General features: G+C 56.0%; 1 protein-coding gene across 5 annotated transcripts; it reads left to right on the plus strand.

Annotated features, from left to right (window-relative positions):
* The first annotated feature begins 8,054 nt into the window (after positions 1–8,054).
* Positions 8,055–27,655, plus strand: PICK1 (protein interacting with PRKCA 1). 5 transcript variants are annotated; one of them, XM_047743071.1, is made up of 13 exons: positions 8,055–8,339; positions 8,597–8,694; positions 9,797–9,908; positions 16,932–17,060; positions 19,148–19,214; positions 20,272–20,361; positions 22,633–22,686; positions 23,189–23,251; positions 24,024–24,157; positions 24,537–24,629; positions 25,636–25,686; positions 26,245–26,389; positions 26,835–27,655. In XM_047743071.1, the coding sequence occupies exons 2-13, from the start codon at positions 8,654–8,656 to the stop codon at positions 26,978–26,980; spliced, it is 1,125 nt and encodes a 374-aa protein (XP_047599027.1). In that variant the 5' UTR covers positions 8,055–8,339; positions 8,597–8,653; the 3' UTR covers positions 26,981–27,655. The 5 variants fall into 5 exon arrangements, with proteins under 5 accessions (XP_047599027.1, XP_047599024.1, XP_047599025.1 ...); XM_047743068.1 differs by having other exon boundaries at positions 8,058–8,437; positions 26,830–27,655; XM_047743069.1 differs by having other exon boundaries at positions 8,058–8,352; positions 26,830–27,655.
* Positions 27,656–27,957: the final 302 nt, after the last annotated feature.

Below are 27,957 nucleotides of genomic sequence, written 5' to 3' on the forward strand. Positions count from 1 at the left end.
CTGACCTAACTCTGGGGCAGAACATTAAGGGTGGGTGGGGGTGGGGGAGGGAAGGTCAGGGGTCAGCCCCCCACGTGCTAAGCACTGCCAGGAATAGAGTTGATTCGGAGGTGGCTGGAGGGACTCGGAAGCCATTGAGGAGAGAGGAGGGAGCTGCCCTGCGCCCCAAGGGCAATGGGGGCCACAGCCCCATCAAGCTGGGAAGGGGCTTCTGGAAGGAGGCAAACGGCTCTGACCGATGCTAATCCTCTTCCTCAGCCACTGCTGCCCGAGTGGGAGGGACATTCCTGTCCCTTGGACGATCTGGTCTCTACAGTCCCATGACCCCCAGGCTGACCCACTGAACCAGTGCCCCCTTCTGCCTCGAAGCCCAGCTTCCCAGTGGGTCCTGCAGTCCCTGGGCCCTGTTCCCCAACCTGGTTTCAGACTGGGGGGAGGGGAGACTCCCCCCAAGTCCGCTGACCTGCTGCGACGGCCTGAGGGGTCCTGCCAACTACGATCTGACTGGTCTCCCGTGGCTGCCGTGTGCCAGGCAGACAGGAATTCTGGGTGTTCGGAGAAACCAGCCCAGGGCTGTCCTTGAGCTGGTCCGCAGGGAGGGTTCCCTGAGGATGTAACCTGTGAGTAGAGACATGGATGGAGTGAGGGAAGGAGCATTCCTGGGGAAGAACTTCCAGCCAGAGGAAGCTGCAAGGGTAAACTATCCAACAGGTGCCAGGAACGGCAAGAGACCCTGGAACAGAATATGAACAGAGGAGAAGAGCGGGCCACGTGCCAGAGGAGCGGCCAGGCCCAGATCTGAGATAAGACCTGAGGCTTATTCTGTGTGTGATGGAAAGAGGGTAGAGGGGTTGGAGCAGGAGAGCGTCATGGTCTGACTTAAAACCAGCACACAGACTCTTGGGATACCCATTTTGCCCGTGGAGACCAGGGCTCAGAAAAGTCAAGCGATGTTTCCAGGGTCACGTAGCCGCCACTGAGCCAATGCTCTGTCGGCCTCCTGACCACCTCCCCACAAATCTACAATCCTGCCCCCTGCAATGGGGTTCCCTCTTGATGTGGGGGCTCTCTGCTTGGAAGTGGGAGGTGTTACCTCCCTGTGCAGCTGAGCAGGCTGGTGTTCAGAGAGGCTGGGTCACCCGTCCACACCCACACAGCGCGGCAAGCTCGGGGATCAGAGTGGCTCCGGGCCGGGCACACCAGGCTTCGAACTCTGGCCTTACCAGTGATGAGCTGGGAGGTGTCTAACCCTTCAGAGCCTCGTCTGGGAAACAAGGGTGGTGATAACACATGATCTGACCCCCACCCCCGGCCTCTATGCATCCTACCCCTTCCAGCCACCCTGGCCTCCCTGCTTCTCTGAGATGTCAGCTCACGTCTGCCATGGGAACATTCTGCCTCTGGGCTCCTCTGGGGCCTCTCTGGTCACCTCCTCAGAGACCCTCCCAACCATCGTAGCAAAAACAAAACCCAAAAAAACAAACCCGGTCTTACCACCTTTTCCATCCTCCCCCACCTCCCCCATTTTGCAGTATCCGTAACGCCCACCACCAGCTGGCCCCAGACCGTTTCTTGGTGTCTGGGTTCACTGCCTGCCTCTCCCGCTCATGTGAGCTCTGTCCAGGTGGGACCTTGCTCTTTCTACTCCCTGAGTAGAGGCCTGGGCTCAGAGGTGCTGACTGGGTGTTTACTGAGTGAGTAAGTGCGCGCACGGAGAGCAGGGCGTGGTGATTTTACACGAGCTCCTGTATGGGAACTGCTGTCATTTCGCTCGATTCTAAAACCCATGATCCAGATCTCTATGCTGCTGACAAACTGAACCGAATTTTAGCCCCCACCCCTGGTTTACTGACCTTCACCGTGGCCTTGGAAGCCAGCGGTCAGTCAGTGAGGAGCCAGGACACGGGCTGGGGCCACAGCAGGGCTGAGGGGCGGGCACCTGGGGCACAGTGCGGCATATGACCAGCCTCACCCACTGCCCACGGGGTACAGAGACTCGTGGTCTCCCCAGCCAGCCCAGAGCTGGGCGGGTGGTAGGGTAGCAGGGGGAGGGGGTGGTGGCAGGGACTGGAGTGGAAAGATAGGGACCCTCCTAGGGCTCTGGTGCCCCAGGAGGTGTTTCTCCTAATGGCCACTGGGTGGCAGCACTCCTCCAGGAATGGGGGCAGCGCAGCCCAGCTTTTCCTGCCGGAGCCTGGGAACAGAGGTGGCAATCTTGGGGTTGGGGGAGAGGAGTTGGGACTTTCCCAGGGTCACACAGTGACAGGGATTGGCCAGGTGAGAGGTCATCTGCCTGCCTGGAGAGACTCAGGAGCAGAGAGAGGGAGGAGGAGGAGGAGCAAGCTCAGAGGGTGAGCGGGAGGGCCAGCCCTGACTCAGCCCCTGGGAAGGGGTGGATGTCCTTACCCCAGTTTCGACCCCCAGAATCCTGTCCATCCTAGAATGCTTAAAGCTAGAAGCTTAAAGCTTCCCCCTGAGGCCTTGCTGATGCCTGTCACTTGTGCCTCTGGCAGACTGGTGGTACTCCTGCTGGACTTGGGTGGCTGTCACCGCCCCCACCAACTCTCTCCCCCGCAGCACTGGACTGTGCCTGGACCCCAGCTGTGCCCTCTGCCTGTGCCACGAGGCCCCTCTCAGCCTGGGTAGCACCTGCTCCTACAGGACTCAGCTGAGCTGTCGCTCCCTCCGGGAAGCCTTCTCTGGCCTCAGCCTGCCGAGAAGCCCCTTCTCTGGGCCCACATAGTACACTGGGCTCCTCCTGGCTGGTGAGACCGTTGGGGCAGGGATTGATGGTGGACACCCCGAGTGTGCCCAGACCCCGCCCATTCTGAGCTTGTGACGTGATGGTCCTGCTGGAGGCATTGAAGGCATGTTTTGTGGAAATGTGGCCTCCAAGAGCTGCCCTTCCTTGGAGACTCTCATCTACTTTTATTTCTTTGTTTGTTTGTTTCTTTCTTTCTTTTAAGGGAGATAGAAGTTACTGAATACACCGGAAGGAAGCAGCCAACAGGCCAGCTGAGGAGAGGCTCTGTGCAAGGAGGCAGTGGGTAGGGGCTGTAGTTAAAGTGGAAATGTGGGCCGGCTGGGTGGCTCTGTTAAGCATCCGACTTTTGGTTTCGGCTGAGGTCATGATTTCGTGATGGTGGGATCAAGCCCCGAGTCCGGCTCTATGCTCAGTGCGAAGTCTGCTTCAGATTTTTACTCTCTGTCTCTCAAATGAATAAATAAAATCTTTAAAAACAAAATAAAGGGGAAAGGTGAGGAGGTATGAGGACGTACGGAGTTCTCCCTTTTTTGGTGACTATACCTGGTTGTAAGTGGTCCATTGGTCAGTTGGAGCCTGTGGATATTTGAGACCTGATGGGCCTGTCTGGATTCAGCCAGGGGGTCGCTGGGGCCCCTCTCTACATTCCATCGCTCAAGACTGTTTGCCTAAAAGCGGCCTCTACATCCCCTCTGCGTGCCCCCCACGCCCCCCCGCCCCCCGCCTGGCAGATCGACAATGACAAATCTTAGGCATTTGGACATAGGTCTGGCCTTCGGGCTGAGTGGTGGGCACAGAGATGTCCCCTCCTAAACCCGTTGGTCTGGCAGTTACAGACCAGAGCATGGTATTAGATTAACGGACTGATAGGTGATTTGAGTGAAAGTCCTTGGTGGTCACGGCCATGGGGCTTGGGGAGGAGACCCTCCTTTGGAATGGGCTAGAATCCCTTTTGAGCCATCATGCCCAGATGGAATTGTTGGATTCACTCAAATGCGTAGGAACGTGTTTGCCCGTAGATCGAGGTGGAGACTCTGATCTAAGAGGTCTGAGACAGAACCCCAGAATCTCCGTGGAAGACACCTCCCACCGGAGTCTGATGCAGGGACTTGGGCCTCCTAAGGCCCTTCCCTATGCCATCGGTCTGCCTTCAGAAGCAGTGGGCGAAATAATGGCAATGAGGCATGACAATAAAAACCTCTGTCATCTGCGCTGAGTGAATCGCTCACGAGGTACTCCCCACCTGCTGCTTCTTTTAGTCTTCATCTGTTTTAACTACTGTCTTGGGAGGGATCATCATCCCCAATTCTCCAGACCCCTGAGGCTCACAGACAAAGGGTGACTTGCCCGAGACCCCCCAGCTACAAAACAGCAGAGCTCAGAAAGGAGCTGAGGCCATCCTGGAGCTGTCTATGATAAAGCCTCTGGGTTTGGAGGTTGCTCTTTGTTGAAAACCAAAATTCCAAAATCCAGGACCTGCACTTAGTGTGGTGATTCCAGCCCTATGGAGGAAGCTCAGGTTCAAGTTCAGGCCCTTATCGTCCCTTCTCTCTGTCCATCCACGTCTTCTCCTCCAGGGCCCAGAAAATGTCCCGTCTCATATAAAGCCACACCATTTCTAGGGCATTTTCACCCACAGCTGGGGACTGTGCGGGGCTCTGTGGGAGATGCGGGCAACCTCCCTTGATTGCATTTCGTAAATGCTGTGGTTTGTTTTGTTTTGTTTTGTTTTGTTTTTTTACAAATTGACAGTCTGTGGCATTAAGCAAGGCTATTGGTGCTATTTTTCCAACAGCATTTGCTCAGTTTGTGTCTCGGTCACATTTTGGTCGCTCTCATGATAGTCCCAAATTTTTGATGGTTATATTTGTTACGGTGATCTGTGATTAATGGTTAGGACTTGATGAAAGCCCAGAAAAATCGTTAGCATTTTTCTTTTTAGTGATAAAATCTTTTAAAATTAAGGTATATACATTGCTTTTTGGGATGCATGCTCTTGCAGACTTAATAGACTACAATATAGTGTAAACATAACTTTTCTCTGCAGTAGGAAATCAGCATGGTCACTTGACCTGTTTTATTGCCTTATTGCAATGTTGGCTTTAATGCGCTGGTCTGGAACCGAACCTATGATATCTCCGAGGTGCCAGTACAGAGAAGAGCCAGATCTGTCCCCAGGGGCTTTCTGGCTGGGAACACAAGAAGTGCTTACTCTGTTGTTGTTGTTGTATTTAAGATTATTTATTTATTTATTTGACAGAGAGAGAGAGAGAGAGAGAGATCACAAGTAGGCAGAGAGGCAGGCAGAGGGAGAGAGCAGGGGAAGCAGGCTCCCTGCTGAGCAGAGAACCCAACATGGGGCTTGATTCCACGACCCTGAGACCAAGACCTGAGCCGAAGACAGAGGCTTAACCCACTGAGCCACCCAGGTGCCCGGGTTTGTTTGTTTGTTTTAAGATTTTATTTATTTATTTTGACAGGGAGATAGAGATCACAAGCAGGAAAAGTGGCAGGCAGAGAGAGAGAGAGAGAAGCAGGCTTTCCACTGAGCAGAGAGCCCAATGTGGGACTCGATCCCAGGACCCTGGGATCATGACCTGAGCCGAAGGCTGACGCTTAACGGACTGAGCCACCCAGGTTGCCCCTGTTTGTTTAAGATTTTGTTTATTTATTTGAGGAAGGGGAATGGTCAGAGGAAGAAGCAGACAGAGCAGGAAGCCTGACATGGGGCTCAATTCCGGGACTCCGGGATCATGACCTGAGCCAAAGGCAGATGCTTAACCGACTGAGTCACCCCAGGAGCCCCAGGAAGCGCTTACTTTGGTGATGGACCAAGTCACTTGAACTTTCTTTTCCCTCAAATTCATGGTCCCAGCCTCACCCCCTTAATTGGCTGGAACACGTTTCCCTGCAGCATGGGCTGACTGATAAAGTTGTTCATAATATTTTCACACATAGGGGCACCTGGGTGGCTCAGTTGTTGGGCGGCTGCCTTCGGTTCAGGTCATGATTCCAGGGTCCTGGGATCGAGCCCCAGATTGGGCTCCCTGCTCAGCAGAAAGCCTGCTTCTCCCTCTCCCACTCCCCATGTTTGTGCTCTCTCTCTCTCACTATGTGTGTCACTCTGTCAAATGAATAAATAAAATCTCTAAAAAAATATTTTCACACATAGTATTTTCCACTGATAAAGTGGTTCATAATATTTTCACACTAACAGGCATTCAAACGCAAACCAATTTTCTTTTTATTGTTTGTCACAGTGACATCACCCATTGGGGTATTCCTGGGGTCCTCTGGAAGGTACCAGGGATGATAAAGTTGGTACAAAAAGGGAATTCAGGGAGAAGCAGTTTACAGAGATAGGAGTACTAAGCCCCAATTTTTTAAAAAAGATTTTATTTATTTATTTGACAGAGATCACAAGTAGGCAGAGAGGCAGCCAGAGAGAGAGGAGGGGAGCAGGCCCCCCGCTGAGCAGAGAGCCCGATGTGGGGCTCGATCCCAGGACCCTAGGATCATGACCTGAGCAGAAGGCAGAGGCTTAACCCACTGAGCTACCCAGGCGCCCCTCTAAGCCCCAATTTTAAAGGAGAAAAAAACCTTCTCAGACAAAGTACAAGCATGTATAAGTTAAGCAACTCAGAATTGGCTCAGGGAAGCCCTGAACGGATTTCAGAAGGCCAGACATATTTCCAAATGAATGATCCAAATGAATGTTTCTGGAACTAAGTTAAAGTGGCAGGACTTGTGAGCCAAGATTGTCTGGTAAGTCTACTGGAAAAGGTGGGTCGGAATGGGGCCTGGAAGATAGGGAGGATGAGGCAGAAAAGAGGGGACCAGAGTGGGTGGGGAGTCAGGAGGCTGGAATGGTATCTTTGCCATGAGAATTGTTTACAAAACCCTCACACCTGGTTCTCCTCTTTGTCTTGACCTTCATAAGTACCTTTTGGGAGGGTTACTTTTCCCTGGTCTAGGGATACCTGAGGCTCAGAGGCGGGCAGTGACTTGCCCAAAATCACCCAGTTATAAAAATGACAGAACATGGGCTTGGGCTCAGACTGTCGTGGGGCGGAGAAGTCACAGTCCGTGTTAAAGTATCTAACTTTGGAGGCTGCCTTCGTCGTCGTCTTCTTCTTCTTCTTCTTCTTCTTCTTTAAGATTTATTTATTTATTTTGAGAGAGAGCACGCTCGCTCGAGCACGCACACACATGGGAGAGGGTGGGGCAGAGGGAGCGAGAGAATATCAAGCAGACCTTGTGCTGGGCACGGAACCCTGGAGGGGGGCTGCATTCCATGACCCTCAGATCGTGACCTGAGTGAAAATCAAGAATCAGATGCTTAACTGACTGAGATACCCAGGCCCCCCAGCTGCTGCCTTTGAAACCTAAAATCCTGGCCCGAACAGGGCTTGGAAGTTCTAGCCCTAGTTCTGTGACCGACCCTCTATCCGTGAGACAAGGGGGGAGTTGCTTCTCTGTGCCTCAGTTTCCTTACCTCCACAATGTGGCTGACCATCCTTGTTTTCCTCTCACAGAGTGGTGGTGAGCTTTGCAATCCTGTGAGTAACCTGAACTGCAGAGCAGCAGGTACATGGGAAGGTCGCTGCTACTGTGGCATTCTGCATATTTGCGGAAGGTGTGGGGTGGGGATCCCATGGGATGGTGGGATGCACAGATAATCATCCTTCTGTGTCTCTCCTTCCTCTTCTGCCCCAGAAGGAAGCTGTGACCCTCTGTGGGGCCCCGGGGGGCGGGGTGCGCCTCAGGACTAAAGAAAGAGATGAGGTGTGGGGAGTCTTTCACCACATACCAGAGAAAGCATCTGGCTCAACGCTCTTAGTTTGCATATGGCGAAAGGGGGCACATAAAGGTAACTTGTCCAATCTGTCGTTAATAACAGAGCCGTTGAATACGAGTGTACAAGCGTTAAAAGGGCGCTGCACTAGATGGCAGGAGTCTCAGGGTCGAGATCTAGATCTTATACCAACGGTGCGGGGCTCCGGACAAAATTCTTTCCCTTCTCTGGCACTTAGTTTCCTGGTCGCAGAACTGGAATTAGGCTCGAAGGGTCCTTCCAGCTCGGTGACTGTCATCAGAGATGCACCCTAGGCCGGGACGCAGAAAATGTGAAAGTGTTTGTATTCCACGGAACTTCGCCGAGAACCTCCGCGCCCAAGGATGCTTCCGTTGCCATGGCAACCGCCCAGCCGGCGTGGTCCCCGGAGTCCCGCGGAGGAAGCTGGGAAGAACTCTGCCCTTACCAAGATGGCGGCTGCCACAGGGCAGGGGGCGGGGTTAGGTTGTCAGCCTGTCCAGACCTTTCCTCTGTTTCCGCTTTTTCGTGCTAAAAGCGAGTTTCCGTCAATACTTGTTTTCTCTTCTGGTTCTGGGAGCACCGGGAGCCCGGGAGGAAGGGTTGTCTGCAGGGACTGGGGCGAGTACCCCGGTGGTGGGGAAGGCGGGACTTCCGTGTCTCACAGGAAGTGACGCGACAGTCGCGGCCGCAGACAGGTGGAACGGCAGGTGGGTTCAGGTGCCAGCCTGGCCTGGACCCGCTGTGGGACCGACGCTTCCGGTGAGCGACAGAGGTAGCTCCCAAAGGCCTGGAGACCCGTGGGGGCGGGCTCTGGGGTCTGAGCCCACGTCCTGGCCTGGAATCCCTCCCTGTACCCAGTAAGATTCCCGTACCTTCCCGCCCCCTAGCCTCGGGGACTTTCCCCGCTGTCCAAAGGGAAGGGGGAAGGTCCGGCTCTCCCAGATCGTCGGGGCGGAGGTTGACACCTAGGCACTTCGGGTCCCCAGACCCTACACTCTTTTCTCTCCCTGATCCAGTTCCCCATTCCCCTGCCGAGCTGGGCGGTTCGCCAGCCCACCTCAACTCTCGGAACCATGTTCGCGGACTTGGATTATGACATCGAGGAGGATAAACTGTGAGTATTTTGTTCCCTGCAAGTCCCAGGAACGCACGAGCTCCAGGGCCTCCAGATCCCCAGACTTCCCAGTTCTACAGACCCTTGCTTCTCAGCGGGGGGATCAGGTCTTGTACTTGTAGTAGTAACAGACCCTGCCCTTCCAGGAGCTCACCATCTGTAGCTGGGCTGTGGACACATTAGCAGATAACAGGTCAGGGCCACATGGGCACTAATGGAGGATGGCCTGGCTACAAGGAGAGGGCAGATGGAGCAGTGCCTCGACTAGGGTGTTCAGGAAAGGTTTCACAAAGGAGGTGGCAATTGAGCCAAGTTTTGAAGGTGAGTAGGAATATTGTAAACCCATCTTGCTTCCCAGTGTAGACGATCAGTGGGGCAGATTTTCAAAAATTGTTAGTCTCCTTCCTAACATTTGTCCTCCATCGGTCCACTGCCCGTGTCCTCGGCACTTAGTATGGTGCTCCCCGTCAGTAGGCTGTTAGCAAGTGTTTGTTGAATGAATAAGGCAAATATCTACCACAGAACATAAATAAGTGCTGGTTTATAGTGAAAACTGGGGGTTAATTGAACAGAACAACTGAGAGATGGGTGATGGATAGTTTAACAGGAGAAGGCTTCCTGGAGAAGGTGGCCATAATGTTCCCCATGCGCCTGAGAAGGTGACAAGGACAGAGTCTGACTCAGGTCTCAGAGGTAGGAAGAAGGAGAGGGAAGGGGGACCTGTTCTCACGGAGTGCCTGCTCTGGGCTGGGTTGGTGTTAAGTGCCTTCCATGGGCTTTCTTAGGCTTTCATCAAGTAGCAAGCCATTTCTATCCATACCGCTGCCTTCTGGATGCGGGAACCGAGATGCACAGAGGTGACTGACTTACCCAAGTCCTGTAGATGGTCGTTGGCAGAGCTGGGATCTGATCCCGCATCCTCAGGACTCCCAAGAGCAGCACCTGTGCCAGCACAAGATGCTGTCTCTTTTGGCCAAACGAGAAGAGAAAAAGCTGAGCAGCACTTGGAGCCTCTCGGGTTTTGGAAGGGCCTCTTCCCTTCACTGTCTCCTCCAGTCGTCCTTCTGCCAGGAGCTTCAGCCTCATGTGCTTCTCTTTCCAGCGGGATCCCGACTGTGCCCGGGAAGGTGACCCTGCAGAAGGATGCCCAGAACCTGATCGGGATCAGCATTGGAGGAGGCGCTCAGTATTGCCCCTGCCTCTATATCGTCCAGGTAGTGGGTGCTTCGGAGGTGGGGGTGAGGTCCCGGAGAGGAGGGCCATCTCCCTGCTTGGGCAGCATCGTTCTCCCCTCTGTAGAGCTGGTGCCTTTTTTTCTTCAGGTCTGACCCCCTCAGAGAGGCCTTCCCGAGTGCCCCCTCTGGAGGTGCCTCCTTGTTCTCCGTCACATCACTGTGTTCCTTCCCTTCTCAGCCCCCGTCACCCTCTGTAATCATGGGCTTGCCCATTTGTGATTCTGTATCTCGCCGCTTACCTGTCTCCGCTCCTGGAGGACAGGCTCTCAGTCTGCTTTTCTACTGCATCAGCACTGAGTACAGTGCCTGGCATAGGGTCGAACTCACAAAACTCTTGGCCGAGGGCGCTGGGGCAAGTGGAGTGTCGTGGGAAGTCTCCCAGTCTATGAAGTGATAATGGTCTGAATTCAGTGTAAGCCTCCCTGGTCAGGAGCAAGTTATGTAGCCTCTCTGGGCCTCAGCTCCCTCCCCTGGAAAGTGAGGGTGTGAAATATTTGGTCACCGTGAGGATTAAACAGAATGCCCCAAGCAATGCCTGGCATTTAATAAACACCGAGTAGAAGATGCTGTTATTTTTCTGGCTGTTGTTCACTTCCCCAGATGGTGCAGAACAATTCTGTGGTTCTTGTAGAAGCTGCCCTGGTGACTTCCGGTCAGCTGTGACTCTGAGCCATGGGGACCGTTGACTTGGTGGCTGGTCGGAGTCCCTGGTTTTTCTGTAGGCTCAGAAGGAAGGTCTCCACCTCAGACATAAACTCGACCCGGCTTCTGCCCTGTTCTGACTTTCTCATCTCAGTAGCCATCGGTGGTAGATGGGAAACTGCCGTCTGTCCAAGGATCTTGCAAAAGAGTCGCTTCTGGGCCTCGAAGACAGAGATTCCCGGGCTGTGGTCCGGCCTCCTCTGGGTGCTGCCTTCACGAGCAGTTTGGCCTCCTCTGATCCAGGGGGTGCTAGGGAGGCCTGGCCCCTTGCTTTGTGCCTGATTGACTCCTGCCACCTCCCCCTCCTCACCCACTGGGGACCAGGTCTGCTTAGAACAACCCGTGATTATAAAATAATAGAATTTGGTCAAATAATAGCACTCTCTTTTTTTTTTTTAAGATTTATTTATTTTAGACAGAGAGGGAGAGCTGGGGAGGGGCAGAGGGAGAGGGAGAGAGAGAATCCCAAGCAGACTCCCCACTGAGCACAGAGCCTGTTGTGGGGCTCGATCTTATGACCCTGAGAGCATGACCTGAGCTGAAACCAAGAGGCGGACGCTTAGCCTACTGAGCCACTCAGGCACCCCTGTTCCACCCCTTCTTACAACCCTCCCCACCCCTACCCCCATAGCAATGCTGCTTTCTACACTTAGAGCTGTTTCTTAGGTGTGAGCCTCCACTTTCCTCACTTAGATGCTTACCCTGTTATTTCCGGATCTGTCCTTGTAAATACCAGTCAACTTCTCCCAGTCCGGTAGATGGGAACGTTAGCTCTCTTCCAGAGCCTCCTTGCTCTCTCTCCCCCCATCCTTCCAGCATGGTGATCGCACAGTTCAGGCTAACCCACAGTCTGTGTGTCAGCACCGCGGGCCAGGCTGTGCTGTGGGCCGTAGGGGTGAGGCAGTGAGGGGAACAAGAAGCCCGTCCTCCCGAGCTGCTGGTTCTGTAGGAGGAGGATGACACCCCGGTCTGTGTCCTGAGCTTCACGATCGTCCGTGGTCATGCTTTTCTAAAAATTACTTTATTGTGAAATTCATATAACATACAGTTAGTAGTTTTGCAGTTCAATGGCATTTGTGGCGCATTTGCTAAATTCAGCCGTCACCCATCTCTAATTTCAGAACGTTTTCATCCCCCAGAACAGCCCGCGTCCTCTAAGTGTTCACTCGTCACCCTCTCCCCTCCCCCGGCTGCCACCCCTCTGACTCCATGACCAGTGTCTGTGCTGGTTATTTCAGATCGGTCAGTAATCTGCTTATTATGTAGGTGGTTCTTTTGGATATTTTAATATAAACAGACTCTAACACGTCACCTTTGGCATCTGGCTTTCGCTTAGCATAGTTTTTGAACTTCAGTCAGGCGGCATATTTCAGTAATTCATTCTTTCTACGGCTCATGAATATTCCTTTTTGTGGGTGCACCACAGTGTGTTCATCCATTCCTTTGAGGGATGTCTGGGTTGTTCGCCCCTCTCAGCCGCTGTGATGATGCTGCTGTGAGCCGCGCAGGCGCTTGCTGGGCGGACGCACGTGCTTGTGTGCACGGAGCATGTACCTGGGAGCAGGTGCACACACCAGCGGGACCGCTGGCTCCCACTGTGCCTCCGTGGTTAACTTTTTGAGGAACCTCTGTCTCTTTTCTTAACTCAATCGTTTCTTCTTTTTTAACGTCATTTCTTGGGGTTCTTCCATTTGTGTACCTTCCGCACCTTTCCTCGGGTAGCTGCTTGCCACCATCTTTCTGTTGCCCTGATGACTGTAGTCTGTCCTCACTGGGCCTCCCTTTCCCTCTCCCCTGTGGGACTCCCCCACTTCCAGGAGTCCTCTTTCCCTCCTCCTTTTTTTTTTTTTTTTTAAAGATTTTATTTATTTATTTGACAGAGAGAAATCACAAGTAAGCAGAGAGGCAGGCAGAGAGAGTGGAGGAAGCAGGCTCCCTGCTGAGCAGAAAGCCCGATGTGGGGCTCGAACCCAGGACCTGGGATCATGACCTGAGCCGAAGGCATCGGCTTAACCCACTGAGCCACCCAGGCGCCCCCCCCTTTTTTTTTTTTTAAGTTTTCATTTTGATTCCAGCGACTTCATGTATGGTGTAATAATCAGTGTCAGGTGTACGACATAATGATTTAGCACCTGCACGCGTCCCCTGGTGCTCGTCACAAGTGCCCGCCTTAATCTCCAGCACCTGTTTCCCCATCCACCACCTGTCTCCCCTTTGGTGACCAGCAGTTTGTCCTCTCTAGTTTTGTTTATTTCTTTTTTAAGATTTATTTAATTGAGAGAGTGCGTGTGTGCACACGGGTGTGCAGGGGGCAGTGACAGGGAGAGGGAGAAAGAGAATCTCAAGCAGGCTCCCTGCGGAGGGCAGAGCCTGACCGGGGGGCAGGGGGGCTCCATCTCAGAACCTTGAGATCATGACCTGACAAGAGTCAGACGCTTAACCGACTGAGCCGCCCAGACGCCCCTGTTGTTGATAGTTAAGAGTCTGTTTCTTGCTTTGTCTCTGTTTTTTTCCCCTTTGCTCATTTGTTTTGTTTCTTAAATTCCACGTTATGAGTAACATCATGTGGTCTTTGTGTGACAGACTCCTTTTGCTCAGCATTATGCTGTCTAGATCCATCCATGTCTTTGTAAATGGCAAGGTTTCGTTCTTTTTTATGGCTGAGTAATATTCCATTATATATACACACACCACATCTTTATGCATTCATCAGTCGATGGACACTTGGGCTGCTTGCATATCTTGGCTCTTGTAAATAATGCTGCTGTAAACGTAAGGGTCCACATATCCCTTTTTTTTATTTTTTAAGATTTTTTAGAAATTTATTTTACAGACAGAGATCACAAGTAGGCAGAGAGGCAGGCAGAGGGGTTGGCGGGGGGAAGCAGGCTCCCTGCTGAGCAGAGAGCCTGATGCGGGGCTTGATCCCAGGACCCTGGGATCATGACCTGAGCGGAAGTCAAAGGCTTTAACCCACTGAGCCACCCTGGTGCCCCCACATATCCCTTTGAATTAGCATTTTTGTATGTATGCTTTGTATTTTGAATACCCAGTAATGCGATCGCTGGATCGTAGGGTAGCGCTATTTTTAATTTTGGGGGGAACCTCCATACTGTTTTCCAGCATGGCTGCCCCAGTTTGCATTCCCACCAACAGTGCGAGAAGGTTCCATTTTCTCCACATCCTTCCCAACACTTGTTTCTTGTGGCATTGACTTTAGCCATTCTGACAGGTGTGAGATGGTATCTCAGTGTGGTTTTGATTTGTATTTCCCGGATGCTGAGTGATGTTGAACATCTTTTCATAGGTCTGTTGGCCCCGTGGATGTCATCTTCGGAGAAATGTCTGTTCACGTCTTCTGCCAATTTTTTAATTGGATTATTTGGTTTTTGACTGGCCTAAGTCCTTTATAGATCTGGGATACTAGCCCTTTATCAGCTGTGTCCTTTGCAAATATCTTCACTCATTCTGTCGGTTGCCTTTTAGCTTTGTTGACTGTTTCCTTTGCTGTGCAGGCCGGGAGCCCTCTTTCTCGGCTGACTTCCCCATCGACGTGGAGTGCGCCTCATGCACCTTTCTTTTTTTTTTTTCTTTTTAAGATTTTTATTTATTTATTTGACAGAGATCACAAGTAGGCAGAGAAAGAGAGATTGGTGGAATCAGGCTCCCCGCTGAGCAGAGAGCCCAATGCGGGCCTCGATCCCAGGACCCTGGGATCATGACCTGAGCCAAAGGCAGAGGCTTAACCCACTGAGCCACCCAAGCGCTCCCTCCTGCAGCTTTCTGAGAGAGGCTGCATGGGAGGTGCTTTTTCTGAGAGCTTGTGTCTCTGAAGGTGCCGTTATCCTGTCTTTGTTGTTATTCTAGTCCTTCCACTCGACACTTGGACAGATCAAGAATGACTAAAAAAAAAAAAAAAAAAAAAAAGATGCCAACTTTGAAAATAATTTTCACCTAGAAATTCAATGGTGTCCTTTCATTATCTGTGCTGTCAGCATTGTTGTTATGTCTGAGGCTGCTCTTCTTATGTGTGACCCTTTATCTGTAATTTCTTTTATCCTTGATCTCTCAAGACCCTTGGGAATTTCCTTGTGTCCCTGGCATTCTGAAGGGTCACGATGATGGCTCTTGGCACAGGTCTTTGTCTTGTGTTGGAGCCTAAGAGGGCGTGTCCCTCAGGGACCCTCATGTCTCTCTTCCCGCTGGAAGTTTTTAGTGTTAGCTCTTTGAGGGGATCTTGCTCTGGTTTCTGTTCCCTCTCCTGGGACTCCTGTTGATTAGTGCCGGGCTTCCTGAAATGATCTTCTGATATTTTTCTTTCTCTTTTTTTTTCTGATTGCCCATGTCTTTTTCACTTTCCTCTGCTTGGCTGCCTAATTTCTTTGACATTGTAAATTTCAGTTATAATTTGCATTTCTAAGATTTTTCCTTTTTTTAATTTTTTAAAGATTTTATTTGTTTATTAAAAAAAGATTTTATTTGTTTATTTGAGAGAGAGAGAGAGTGCTCAAGCACGAGTGGGGGGAGAGGCAGAGGGCGAGGGAGAAGCAGACTCCCCACTGAGCAAGGAGCCCAACGCAGAGCTCGATCCCAGGACCCCGAGATCATGACCTGAGCTGAAGTCAGGTACTTAATGGAGTGAGCCAGGCAGGTGCCTCCCTATTTTTGAATTGATCCTTTTATATCATCCTGTTCTTTTTCTAATCACTTTGAAGACATTAATTGTGCTTTTCTTTCTGTTTTTATATCGCCCCTACTTTGTTTCTGCTTCCTGTGGTTCCTTTTCTCTGTGTAAGTGTTTCTCATATGGGACCTTTTCCCAAGTGCCCGGAAATCCTCACCTGTCTTTCCGGGGCAAGTGAGCCATTGCCGCCATGTGCTAAGTAGTCGAGGATCTGTGTGTGGGCCGTGTCTGGGGGCTTCCCTGTGGGGCGGTCAGGCGTCAGGGGAGCTGTCGGGGGGACTCTCCCAGTGTCTATATAGATGGGCCTTGGCCGTGGAGCTGTTCAGGGCAGCGGCCTCCAGTCTCCCGTGGGGAAGGGCAGTAGGCCTGGCTGCTGGCATTCTGGGTCCCCACTGGGGGTAGGGGCTGGGGACTCGCTAAACCCAAATCTCTCCAGTCCGGTACCTTTCTCCTGCCTCCCTCGGTCCCTGGGCCTGAGTCAGGAGCTTCTCTGGGGAAACCACTTCCATCTTCCATGGAGAAGGGGTGGTGATGGACGACTCTGTGGATGGGGAAGGAACCCGGAGTTGAGTCCTTTCCTTACTTTCTACACCTTGCCTTCCGCCCACCTGTGGCCGTTTCCAGAGGTCCACTTCTTGACCCACTAGCAGTTTCCAGCAAAGACTAGATCTTTCTTCCTAAAGCCCCTCCATAGGCCTTTGGATTCCTGCTGTCCATCTTCCAAGGACAGGTAGACCCTCTCATTGTCTTCTTTACAGTGAAAAAGGGTGTGCCCTTTTTGGGGTGCCTGGGTGGTCCAGTCAGTTTAGCATCCAACTCTTCATTTTGGCTCAGGTTGTGATCTCGGGGTCGTGGAATCGAGCCCTGCATCAGGGCCGAGTGGGGAGTTGGCTGGAGAGTCTCTCCCTCTCCTTCTCTGCCCCTCCCCCTGCTCGTGCTCACATGCGTGCATGTGTGCACACACTCTCTCTCTCAGATAAATTTAAAAAAAAATAATAATGATTGTGTTTTTAGTGTGATCCTGGAAGGTAATGGAAAGAAACTCTCATCTCGGGTTTTTTACTTCTTCCTTATAATGTTACATGTAAGGAACATATATGTGAAACAGTATCAAGTGTTCTTTTTATACACTTTGTGTAGGAAATTTAGCAACTGAAGATCAAGGAGAGGAAAGACGGTACCAGACGACCACTGCTAATGATTAGGTGTCTGTCCTAGTGGCTGTTGTCTGGCTATGCCTTTTGTCCTCTTGTCCATCTCTGCACACACGTTCACGGCCTAACTGCCCCCCCCAGCCCCCACCTTGCCCAGAGTAGCGCTTGCACACCCGTGCTTGGACAGGCCCGCCCTGCCTCACGCCGCAGTGAGTGCAGACCCCGGACCCTGGGAGGGGGATCACATGCACGGTGGAGTCCTTGCTCTTTGGGGACTGAGATGAGGCGCAGGAACTGACCAGAGGGCCTTTGGGGCTTCAGGCGTTGTGGGGAAAATCTGTGAACGAACTGCATTTAGAGGAGCACACATTCGGCTGGGGTGCGTGTGGGCTGGTCCGAGCCAGGCCTCGGTCGGGGCGCAGGGGACCACTGTCTCTACCCCGCCCTCCTTTGCACCCCCAGGTGTTTGACAACACCCCAGCGGCCCTGGACGGCACCGTAGCAGCTGGTGACGAGATCACCGGTGTCAACGGCAGGTCAATCAAGGGCAAAACCAAGGTGGAAGTGGCGAAGATGATTCAGGAGGTGAAGGTAAGGCTGCTGCGGGCTGGGGCGGTAGCGACACGGGCAGCCACGTCACTTTGATGACCCCCAGCCTGTCAGAAGCCCCCGCAGGCCTGGAAGGGGACGGGCCCTTTCTCAGCTGCCCCCTTGGTACACCCGGGTCCGGACTACAGTCCAGCCTCCCGCAGCGTCTCCCGCATCCGGTCAATACCGCTCACGCTCCAGGACTTGTAGTGTCTTGGCAGGAGAATGGGCACCTTCCGGTCCCCTGTCCTTCAGCTCCCAGGGTTGCTGTCGGATTGGGAACCGTGCCTCAGGGCGAGCCAGTGTGTCCCTGCTCAGGGCTAGAGCTGAAGCTGGAAGTCCAAGGTGAACCTGCCGGGGTCCACAGACACCCGATAAATGTCAGTCGGGCATGGGCCTCGGAGGGGTAGGAGGGAAAGAGGAGCCCCCTTTCCTCATCCTGTAGGAGCTTTTCTGCTCACTGGGTCCTCCTGGGCTCACAGACCCCCAGGGAAAGTTCTGGGCTCTGCAGCAGCTTGCAGTCCAGCTGCTGGTCTTCTGTTCTGCAGACCACAATCACGCGTGGCCGGTCCCTGCTCCCCGCGCTCCACCCCGGCTGCCGTGGGCCGAGGTCTCGCCCCACAAATCCCCTCCCCCACCGATGGCAGGCAGTGTTCTGACCACTCACAAGCAAGCGTGTAGCCCTTTAGCCATTTTTTAGAGGTTTTGCTGCTAGTGACTTGGGGGACCAAAACGGCAAAGCCATTGGATGATTTCGAGCTTTTCAAGTCAGGGGTCCCAACCATAGCTAGGCCAAGTGTCCTGGCTCCCTCGCCCCATCCTTCCAGACCTCTCCTCACCCCTGTCCCTCCTCCGTGTCTCGGGGACCTGGCACCAATGTCCCTGCCTGTCCCTCTTGCCTTAGCCCTGGGCTTCTCCGCCCTCTCCTGTTTATTCTCCTGTTCCGCCCCACCCGGCCGGGATGTTCCTGACCCGGTACAGCCCTCTCGGGCAGAGGAGCTCTTGTGGGAAGCAGGCAGACCGTGTTTCATCCTGGCACAGACCAGGGGCCAGGGGTGTGTCCCCTGTGGCCCCTTCCTCAGTGCTCACGTGTACTCATCACTACCCGCCCCGTCCTCTGAGGCCCGTCTCATGCCAGCGCCCCCTGATGTTGCCCACCGGGACGAGAGGTCCTCTCGAGTGTGCGCAGCCTTGACATTAACTCAGGGATCTCCCAGCTCCCGTGTTTGGCTACAGGCAGGGCTTAGGTCCCCATTTACCAGCACCCAGAGGGAGGAAGGGATTTGCTTTGGTCACCCCGCTGGACCAGCACTCAGGTCTGAGTCCCACTGCCCTCAGCTGCTGTCTGTCACAGTCCCCACAGGGCACTTCTGCCACAGCCTGTGAGAGCTTTTGTCTCTGCCCCTGACTCTGAAGGCAACAGGTCATTTTGATTTCCCTTCAGGGCTCATTCTGGAAATCGTGTTTTGTATTTGAATGGCTTCCAGCCCAAGTTCAGGGGTCTTAGGATTGCGTGGATGAGAGTGACCTTTGCGCCTCCCCTAGTGGGGAAACACTTCTCAGGAGAAGGCCAGCACTCCCCTTCCTATTGTGGAAAGTGATTTGCATCAGCTTCTCTGCTGGCTTGGGCCCTAGGGGCTGTGGGCTGTCCCCCACCTCCCTGGCATCCCAGCCCCAGGCACAGAGAAGGAACGTGGATGTGTTAGTAGGGGGCCTACTGAGCCTGGGGTGACTTAGAGCGCCTCATTGGCACAGCGAGGGCTTAGAGTGGGGTGTGGGGTGGGGGAGCACAGGGCACCCGATCTCGCTGGAGCACAGTGGGCTCTGAGCTCTGTGACAGCAGGGACCGTGTCTGCCCTTGTCCCTGCTGGTTCCATAGGGCCCGGCCCGTAGTGGGACAAGGAAGGACCTGGGAACAAACAGGTTACAAGGCAGGGCCTGGTCACAGCCCTTGGCCCAGTGTGGCAGAATTTGGGGCCCCTCCCTGGGCTCAGGATTCCATTATGGCCACAGATTTTGGGGCACACAGGCTTCCCCAGGGGAGGGGCTGGGAACCCAGGAGACTCCTTCTCCACCCTCCTCTTTTCCAGGGGGAGGTGACGATCCACTACAACAAGCTGCAGGCAGACCCCAAGCAGGGCATGTCCCTGGACATTGGTAAGTGGGGACAGAACGGTGGTGCCCCGCGGCCCCCCAGGCCCCGGCCCCTGTTCTGCATTTCTGTGACAGTGTGTCAAGAGTTATGTGGCTTTTGACCAAGTTAGGGGCCTGGGGGAGTACCCGGGGTGCTCTCCTACAGCTGCTCCTGTCCCATGTTGCAGTCCTCTCCCAGGGCCACCTCCTCTGACTGCCCTGCAGTGTCCCTTATGGGCCAGCCCCTCCCCCTTCCAAAAGGGAGGGCAGCCTCTACAGTGAGGCATGGTGCCTCCTGCCCCCCGACACTCCCTTACGTGGCCCTGGCCTCCTCTCCCACCTGCCTTCCTGGGAGCAGGCTCGAGGTCTGAGGTGGACGTCACTGGCCAGCCCATGCTCCCACGGCATGCCCAGGACAAGTGGCCTTCCTGCTAGGGGGGCTGGGCTTTGGATCTGTAGAAGCTTCAGGCTCCAGAGCTTGGACATTGCAGCTTTGAGGTCCTCTGGACCAGCTGCCTCTTTCCGCATCAAGGCTTGAGGCCCAGAGAGGGCTGTGTCCCCTGGGTGACACACACCCAGGTCCCTTGTCTCTGGAGCCCAACACACTTTCCCTCCACCCTAGGGCCATAGCCGCGTCCTGGTTTTTAGGGAGAGAGGCTAAGATCAAGCGTGTCCTGGATGGAGGTGCTCTGTAGAAACCCCTTTGGTCCCATCCCGGTCCCCTTCCAGGACTCGTATATGTGGCCACGTATATAGTAACTGAGCCTGGGTCCAAGGTCACTTGTCGCTGATGGCACCTCTGCTCGCAGAGGTGGGAGAAGAGGCTCTCCCTGGCTGGCCTGTTGGCACTTTTCACATTCGCCTCCTTCCCGCTCGCAGCACTGCCCTCATGGAGAGCGACTAGGGCAGGGGGGTCCAGCACGACCTCTGCCCTGGGGCTGTCCTCAGAGTCACCAGAGCTCAGTGCAGCCCCCTCGGTCCCTGAGGTTGCTGATCATGAGGAGATGAGCTGGGGCAGGGGCGGGCCAACAGCCCAGCTGCACAGGCTCCGTCACTGAGGCCCTTTCTGCCCTGCTCCCAGTGCTGAAGAAGGTAAAGCATCGCCTGGTGGAGAACATGAGTTCGGGGACTGCAGACGCCCTGGGCCTGAGCCGGGCCATCCTGTGCAATGGTGAGTCCTCTCTTCCTGCCCAGCGCCTGGGGGACAGGATCGCATGCCCAGGCTTCCAGATTGAGGGGCACCACGGCCACTCGTGTTGCTGATGTGGGTCCTGCTGCCCGTGGGGCCGATGGTCACCCTCTGCACCCCCAGAGCCTCCACGGCAGTCAGCCAAGGCCTCCTGCAGCCAGCGGCCCTCAGGCCTAGGGCACAGATGAGACAGATGTCCAGGTCCCTGCACCTGCGCTTTCCTTTGCCACTGTCCCCAGCTGCTGCCACAGAGCCGGCAGCTACCACGGGCCCTCTTAAGTGCATCCCCAGCTCCCTGCCTTTCTCCAGGAGGTGGCGCTGCTGCCCTTGTCGCAGTGGTTCCTGGCCAGGACTGGGGTGGGGGGTGGGGAGAAGCCACGGGACACGCACATTCACACCCACGCATGTGTGTGGCCAGTAAAACACTTGGTCCTGCTCCCACCCTCCCCAGCCCGAGTTTATAAATAGCAGTTCTGCTGTGCCTGTCGGGGCGGGATTTAAATGCCTATATATATTGTGCGCTCAGCTGGGCGCACTGGGCTTCATTGGGGGGGCGTGGGGTGGGGTACAGAAGTGGCGGCTGCTATTTTCAGCTTCTTGGTGTCTATAAATCCCTGTTACTGTAGTTACCATGCGTTGAGATGAAATTAGAACTGGTTGTTGTGTTTTTCCCCCCAAACCTTGCAATTTCCCCAGCCTTAAATAGGGTTTCTAAAATTGAAGCTGTCATGATGTCCCATGACCCAGCTAAAAACAACAGCGGGCGCTTACGTGGCTCCTTTCCTGCCAGGCTGGCCGGGGGCCAGGGCTCTGGGGAGCCAGCGCCTGGGGGCCAGCCAGGGGCCCAGCTCCCAAAGACCCCCCCGCCCCCGCCTAGCGGTGCTCCCTCCTGCCCCGCAGAGCCCACACGGCCGCCGCCTGACACCCAGCCACCTTGCCCAAGCTCGCCTTCTACTCCCCTCCCCGCCTCCCGCTCAGAAAACCAGGGCTCAGGTCAACACGGGGGCGGGGGTCAGAGGGCCCCCCCCAGCTGGAATAGTGCCCAGCTGTGTGCCATCGGGCAGGTTGTCTCTCAGCTTATCAGACCATGAGGGAAGTAGTCCCTGCCCCACATGCGCGTAGGGAGGGAGGACTGAGCTGTGTTCAAGGAACCTTGAGCCCGGAGTCCTGGCTCACAGTGGCCAGGCTCAGTGAGGCCAGGCCCTGCCCTGAGGGGCCACCACATGAGGAAGCCAAGGGCACCGACACCTGCACTGACCCTGCCCTGAGGTGGCCACCGGTGCTCCCGGTGGGGAGGAGGGAGGTCCCCTGTCCCCTCACTGCTGGAGGGGCCCGCCCTCCCATGATCCAAGAAGCTGGCCCCAGCCCCTGTGGTCCCCTTGCTCCCATTTTGAGCCCTTGAGGGGAAGCAGCTGCCCCCACCTCGCCCTTGACAGCCCTTTGGGTCACCCCACTTGTTGCTTGGCCACTGTCTCCTCTGTTGGACCGTGAGCCTCGAGGGCATGACGTGGGTTCATTCACCAAGGCCATTCTGTGGGCCTGCCGCCAGTCCGGCAGGCAGAAGGTGCTTGGGAAACCTCTGTGAAGCGAGTGAGGTGGGTGGCCAAGGCCGGGTCCAGCGCGAGCTCGGCTTCAGGGCCCTTCCCGACCTGGTCGTCCCTCCCTGGGTGGTTTTTCCTCCGGAGCTGTCACACGTTTCTCACGCACTAAGCCCTGCGTCACGCCTGCACGGAGGCTGTCCGGACCACTCATGTCTCCGGCTTCGCTCTGACGGCCTTCCTCCTCGGCTCTCGGCAGGGTTTGTCCTAGAGGCGCGGGGGCCCTGGCTGCTAGGGCAGGGCTTTCTTTGCGTGGCCATTGGGAGCCACCCACAGGCGGGGCCGTGGGGATGGCCCAGCCGTTTTTCACTCGTGACTTTGTATAATGTATAAATGTATAAATGATCGTCCCCTTTCTGCCCCTCAGATGGGCCCCAGCCCGCTAGGGTGGGGACTTACCTCGGGGGTGGCCCGGGGGCCGCCCTGCCTGTCCCTGGCATGCCTGTGGTTTGGGTACCCTGGGCTGCCCCCAAACTCTCCCAAGCCCAGCCGAGGTGACAGCTCCCCCTCCCTGGGACCCCGTCCCCTGCCAGGCCTGGTTCTCTTCTGGGGGCTGCCTCGTTCCTCCCAAGTCTGGCTCGGGCCGCCCCCGGCTCTCTCCTTCCCCCATGCTCGTCGGGACTCACTGGCCTCCCCTTCTCTCCGACCCCCTCAGACGGGCTTGTGAAGAGGCTGGAGGAGCTGGAGCGGACCGCCGAGCTGTATAAAGGTGGGAAGCGAACCCGGCACGGGCTCTGCCCCGGGGTCGACCGCCACAGTCCAGCTCTGAGATGGTGGCAGCAGAGGCGGGAAGGCCAGCCCGTGACATTCTAGGACGGCGGCCATTAGGAGTTCTTAAGAAAAAGCCTCTTAAGACATACTTTTTCTGATTATGAAACTAATACACATCCGTAAAAAATGCCAATAATAGCCCATGTAAACGCGGTGGGGGTCTTTCTGAGCCCGACTCTCTCCCGGAGAGATGGCCCTTGGGAGGCCTTGTTCACCATCTGCCCCCACCGAACCTTGGCTCTCCTGTCTGACGGGGGCTCTTCCTGGTTGGCGCTGGGCCTGGGGCTAAGCCTTCCACCCTGGGCCCTAGTGGGTGTGGGAGAAGCCGGTGAGCTCAGGAACGGTGACAGCCTTGGGGTGGGATTGGAGGCCGTGTCCTGGGGGCCGCTGTGGTCCCGCCATGTGCCCCCAATCCCCTTTCGGTTGGGTCTCTCCCACAGGAATGACAGAACACACCAAGAACCTCCTCCGGGCCTTTTATGAGCTGTCACAGACACACCGGGGTAAGGGCGCCCCCAGACTATGTGCTATGTGATCCTGGGAAGACCCTCGCTCCCCTCTGAGCCCGGTGCCTCCCCATACAGTGAGAGCGTGGCTGATCCCCTCCCCGGGGCCTTCCTCACCCCCACACTCAGGCAGACACCACAGCATCTGACGTCAGGCCAAGTTCAAGCTGAGCCTGGTCTGGATGCCAGGAGCTAGCAGTAACAGGGGCCAGTAGGGAACATCTGGACCAGCTGGTCATCGGTGGGGTCCAATCCCTTGTCTGGCCCTGCCCCATCTTACCTTTACTGCCCTTGACAGTGTATAGAGCCTTCCTTATTTGTGCCCTCGTTTCCTACAAGTCTGCTTGCTGGGCAGGGCAGCTACAGTTAGTACCAATTTAGTTGGGAAAATGAAGCCCCAGGTCAACGAAATGGTCACCCAGCTCCTACGGGCAGAGCTGGCCTTAGACCCCAGCATCCAGATTCCCAGAGCAATGCTCTGCTGTCAGGCAATGCCAGCCTCTCCAACCTTGAACTGAGCCTTCTTCCCACATGGCCTGGTCACTCTGGGGAATGAGGGCTACTGTCTTGGGTATAGACCCAGCTCCCCTGGGGGTACAGACCCAGCTGTCTTCAGAGGTGTCTTCCCACCTCCCTTGGGACATAGACTTCATGCAGACCTTGCCCTTCAGGCTGCCACGCCCCCTGCCCTGCTTCTCCCCAGCAAATCCCTGGCTTCCCCATGAAGGGGTCAGGTAGGGACAGCCTTCAGGGAAGACTTGTCCTGCAGCCTTTGGGGACGTGTTCTCCGTCATTGGGGTGCGGGAGCCCCAGCCAGCAGCGAGCGAGGCTTTCGTGAAGTTTGCCGACGCCCACCGCAGCATCGAGAAGTTCGGCATCCGGCTGCTGAAAACCATCAAGCCGGTAGGTCATGCCGGGCATGTGTGTATGTCAGCATGTGAGGGTAGAGAGGGGACAGTGTGGCGTGCAGAAGGGGCCTGGACTGGAGTCAGTAGGCGTAGATTCTGGCTTGGTCCCCTGCACGGCTGACTGTGGGTCAGTCACTCTGCCTTCCTGACCTCACTCGGCATTGACCTCCAGGCTGGTTTCTGGCCCTGGCTGCACATGGGCCCAGCCTGTCCTCTCACTATGGGGTGGACAGACTTGTCCGAGGGTGCCCCTTGGCTCTGACACCTAGGTCCCATAGAAGGATTGCTGGGTCAGTGCTATCTTCGTCACACTGGTCCGCCTAACTCCTGCCCCCCCTGCGGACCAAGCACCTGCCCCCACCATTCCCTTCCAGATGCTGACAGATCTGAACACGTACCTCAACAAAGCCATCCCAGACACTCGCCTCACCATCAAGAAGTACCTGGATGTGAAGTTTGAGTACCTAGTGAGTGGTCTCCAGCCCCTGGGGAGGGATGAGTCTGGCATGCTGGGGAGAGGACCGACCTAGGGATTTCCCTTCAGTTGGCCACAGGCTGGCAAGCAGGATGGGGCTGGAACCTCTGTCATGTCTGATTGAGGATGTGGGACCGGGACCTGCAAGTCCTGGGCAGTTGGGCAGCAGCCAAGACCCTTCCCCGACTGCTCAGAGGAGCTTCTGGGAGCCTGGGGTAGGCAGAGCGCTCACTCTGGACCCCTCTGACCCCTTGGGGGTCACTTTTACAATGGGTCAGTGGTTATAAAGTGGGTGCCAAGGGACATTACTGAGTTTTTTTTCTGGAAGATTTTACTTTATTTATTTATTGAGAGAGCGCGTGAGTGGGAAGAGGGGCAGAGGGAGAGAATCTCAAGCAGACTCTGTGCTAAGTGTGGAGCCTGATGCAAGGCTCAGTCTCAGGACTCTGAGGTCACGACCTGAGCCGAAGTCAAAAGTCAGACACCCAACCCACTGAGCCACCCAGGCGTCCCTGGACATTTTTGAGTTTTATGCTGAAATAAAAATTCTCGTGGTCAAAGGAGTTGAGGGGAAATGCCCCAACAAGCCAGCCAAGGCTCCTTTGCTGTGGGACTTCTCAGAGCCTTTGACGGGCTTGTGTGCCACGTGACTCTTCAAGGGCCTTCCCGTGTTCTTTTGACCACAGAGTCCATTTCAACCCAGAGCATTACTTGGGACTTGAGTTTGGTAAACACTGGGCTGTTTCTCAGGCCCTTGCCACCCTCCCAGATGAGTGACCCGTCCTGCATGCTGCCTCCTGCCTTGGGCCTCCCCAGGCAAGGGCTAGTCCGGGTGAGATGCCAGCCCCCGGGACGGGTGTCAGCCTATCCCAGTTGAGCGCATGCAGGGCCCAGGCAGGGCTTAGGGGTCCCATGGGGCATGGAAAGAAGTGGGGTATCAGGGGGAGCACCCAGGAGGCGCAGCCCCTCTGACATTGTGGCCTCGCTGTCCCACACAGTCCTACTGCCTGAAGGTGAAGGAGATGGACGACGAGGAGTACAGCTGCATCGTGAGTTTTCAGGGGCGACTGGGGGGGTGGCCCTGGTGCTGGAAAGTCTTGGCGTGTACACACCTTCCCCAGCTTGTCTCACAGAGGCCCACAAATGTCCGGGGGCTGCCAGGGGCGCCGGGTGGCTCAGGCCAACCTTGGAGAGGCCCGGGCATGTGGCTGAGCTCTTGTTCTGGACGTGTGGGGCTCTCCGTTCCCACCCCGGCCCCCCTGGGCCTCCGAGTGCGGCCATCTCGCTGCGGGGCCGCTCCCCCAGGCTTGGCGAGGCTGACTTTCCTCACTCCTAAGAGGCATTTCTAATCCTCTACATTTTTAATATTTTTGATGGCAGGATGATTCCCCTTAGCACTAAATATTCATTATTTAACGTGCACGGGTATGGTCTTTTGTTTTCTTCACAAAGAATAAGTGCTTCCGGCAATCAGAAGTGGGGGACCAGGGGTGTGGTGTGGCGGTGTGAGCTGGGAGCTGGTGTCTGTCCCAGAGCGGGCTCTCCCTCCCCGCCTTCCCACCCGACTGGGGTTCTGATGTGTTCCCCTCCCCCCTCCCGCGCCCCAGGCCCTGGGGGAGCCCCTGTACCGCGTGAGCACTGGCAACTACGAGTACCGCCTGATCCTGCGCTGTCGCCAGGAGGCCCGCGCCCGCTTCTCCCAGATGCGCAAGGACGTGCTGGAGAAGATGGAGTTGCTAGACCAGAAGCACGGTGAGGGGACTAAGTGGGCACTGGGGGCCGGACACGTGTGCCCAGCCCACGGCCTCTGCCACCCTTGGGCTGGGGTGGGTGGGTACCACCTGGAGCTGGGAAAATGGCAGCCCCGAGAGGTGAGGAACCTACGTGCAGTTCCAAGGCCCCACCATGGGAGAGCTTTGAGTCTGACCCAAGATGGGAAGCTCTGGCGGGAATGCCCCCACCCCCTCAATCCCCGCCTGGGGTCTGGCTTGGGTGGGACTGGCCCGTGCCCTGGGGGCGCAGCAGGGTGCCGTCCACAAGCTCTGCGCTGGGCTGGGCCGCCCTGGCCTTGCCCACTCCAGCGGCGTGGGGGTCCCCGAGGGTGCGCTGGGCAGCCCAGGGGCAGGGGGCGGCACCGGGCAGGCCTGGGGGTGGGGCTTCTCCACCGGTGCCCTTGTGCCCGTTCGCCCCAGTCCAGGACATCGTGTTCCAGCTGCAGCGCCTTGTGTCCACCATGTCCAAGTACTACAACGACTGCTACGCGGTGCTGCGCGACGCCGACGTCTTCCCCATCGAGGTGGACCTGGCGCACACCACGCTGGCCTATGGCCTCGGCCAGGATGAGTTCACTGACGGGGAGGACGAGGAGGACGAAGACGACGAGGACACGGCAGCGGGGGAGCCGTCCAGGGACGCGCGAGGGGCTACCGGGCCCCTGGACAAGGGTGGGAGCTGGTGTGACTCCTGAGTGCCCCCACAGGGTGCGGATCTGGGGGGTAGGGGGAGTGGGAGGACGGAGCACGGGAGCGGGGGCGGGGCCGCCGCCCGCATAAAGGCCTGCTGGCTTGGGGCGCCTGCCTCCCTGCTCCTCTGTCCTAGCACAGCGACCCCAGGCTCCTGCTCAGGAAAGTCCCTGGGCCCAGGCCTGGGACCTGGACTCTGGACGCCCCCCTCCCCTCCCCGCCTCCCCAGCCAGATGGAGAGCTTGGCCCCTGGAACTGCCTTAGGAAGGAGAGTGGGCGCAGAGAGGAGGAGGGGCTGGAGGTGGCAGGCAGTCCAGGACCCATTCCCTGTGGGCACCAGCACTGGCCCCTCCTGGAACCTGCTGGCGTGGGGGCCCGGGGGCAGGCCGCCGAGGTTGGGGCAGTGGCTGTGTGCCCCCTCAGCTCACCCCAGGCCGGCCCCAGCCCTGCCCACACTCACTCCCCGGTGGCCTTTGTTTATTCGCTTCTCCCGGCTCAGCCGCTTCCTGGGGCAGGGCCGGGCCCTGGGCCTGTACTGAATAAACAGCAGCCCAGACGGAGCGGCTCCTTGCGCTGGCCTCACACCCTCCTCGTGCCCTCGACGCCCCGTCTGCCCCTCCCTGGTCTTGAGGGAGGGCGGGATCGATGTTCCCTTCGGACCGATCACTTCTTCCTTGCCGCAGCTCTGTGAACTGGCGCAACTGTCCCCACGTACAGACAGGTGACCGAGGCTCTGGCTCAGGGCCACCCGGCGTCCAAGGACAGAGAGGGATCTGGACTTGAATCTGGCAGGTCCCAGAGACCCCAGGTTCACTCCTTCATGGAGCCTCTTCCCTCCTCCTTCACCTTTGATCTGCC

Source organism: Lutra lutra, chromosome 8 (genome assembly GCF_902655055.1).
Source record: "Lutra lutra chromosome 8, mLutLut1.2, whole genome shotgun sequence".
Taxonomy (NCBI): Eukaryota; Metazoa; Chordata; class Mammalia; order Carnivora; family Mustelidae; genus Lutra; species Lutra lutra.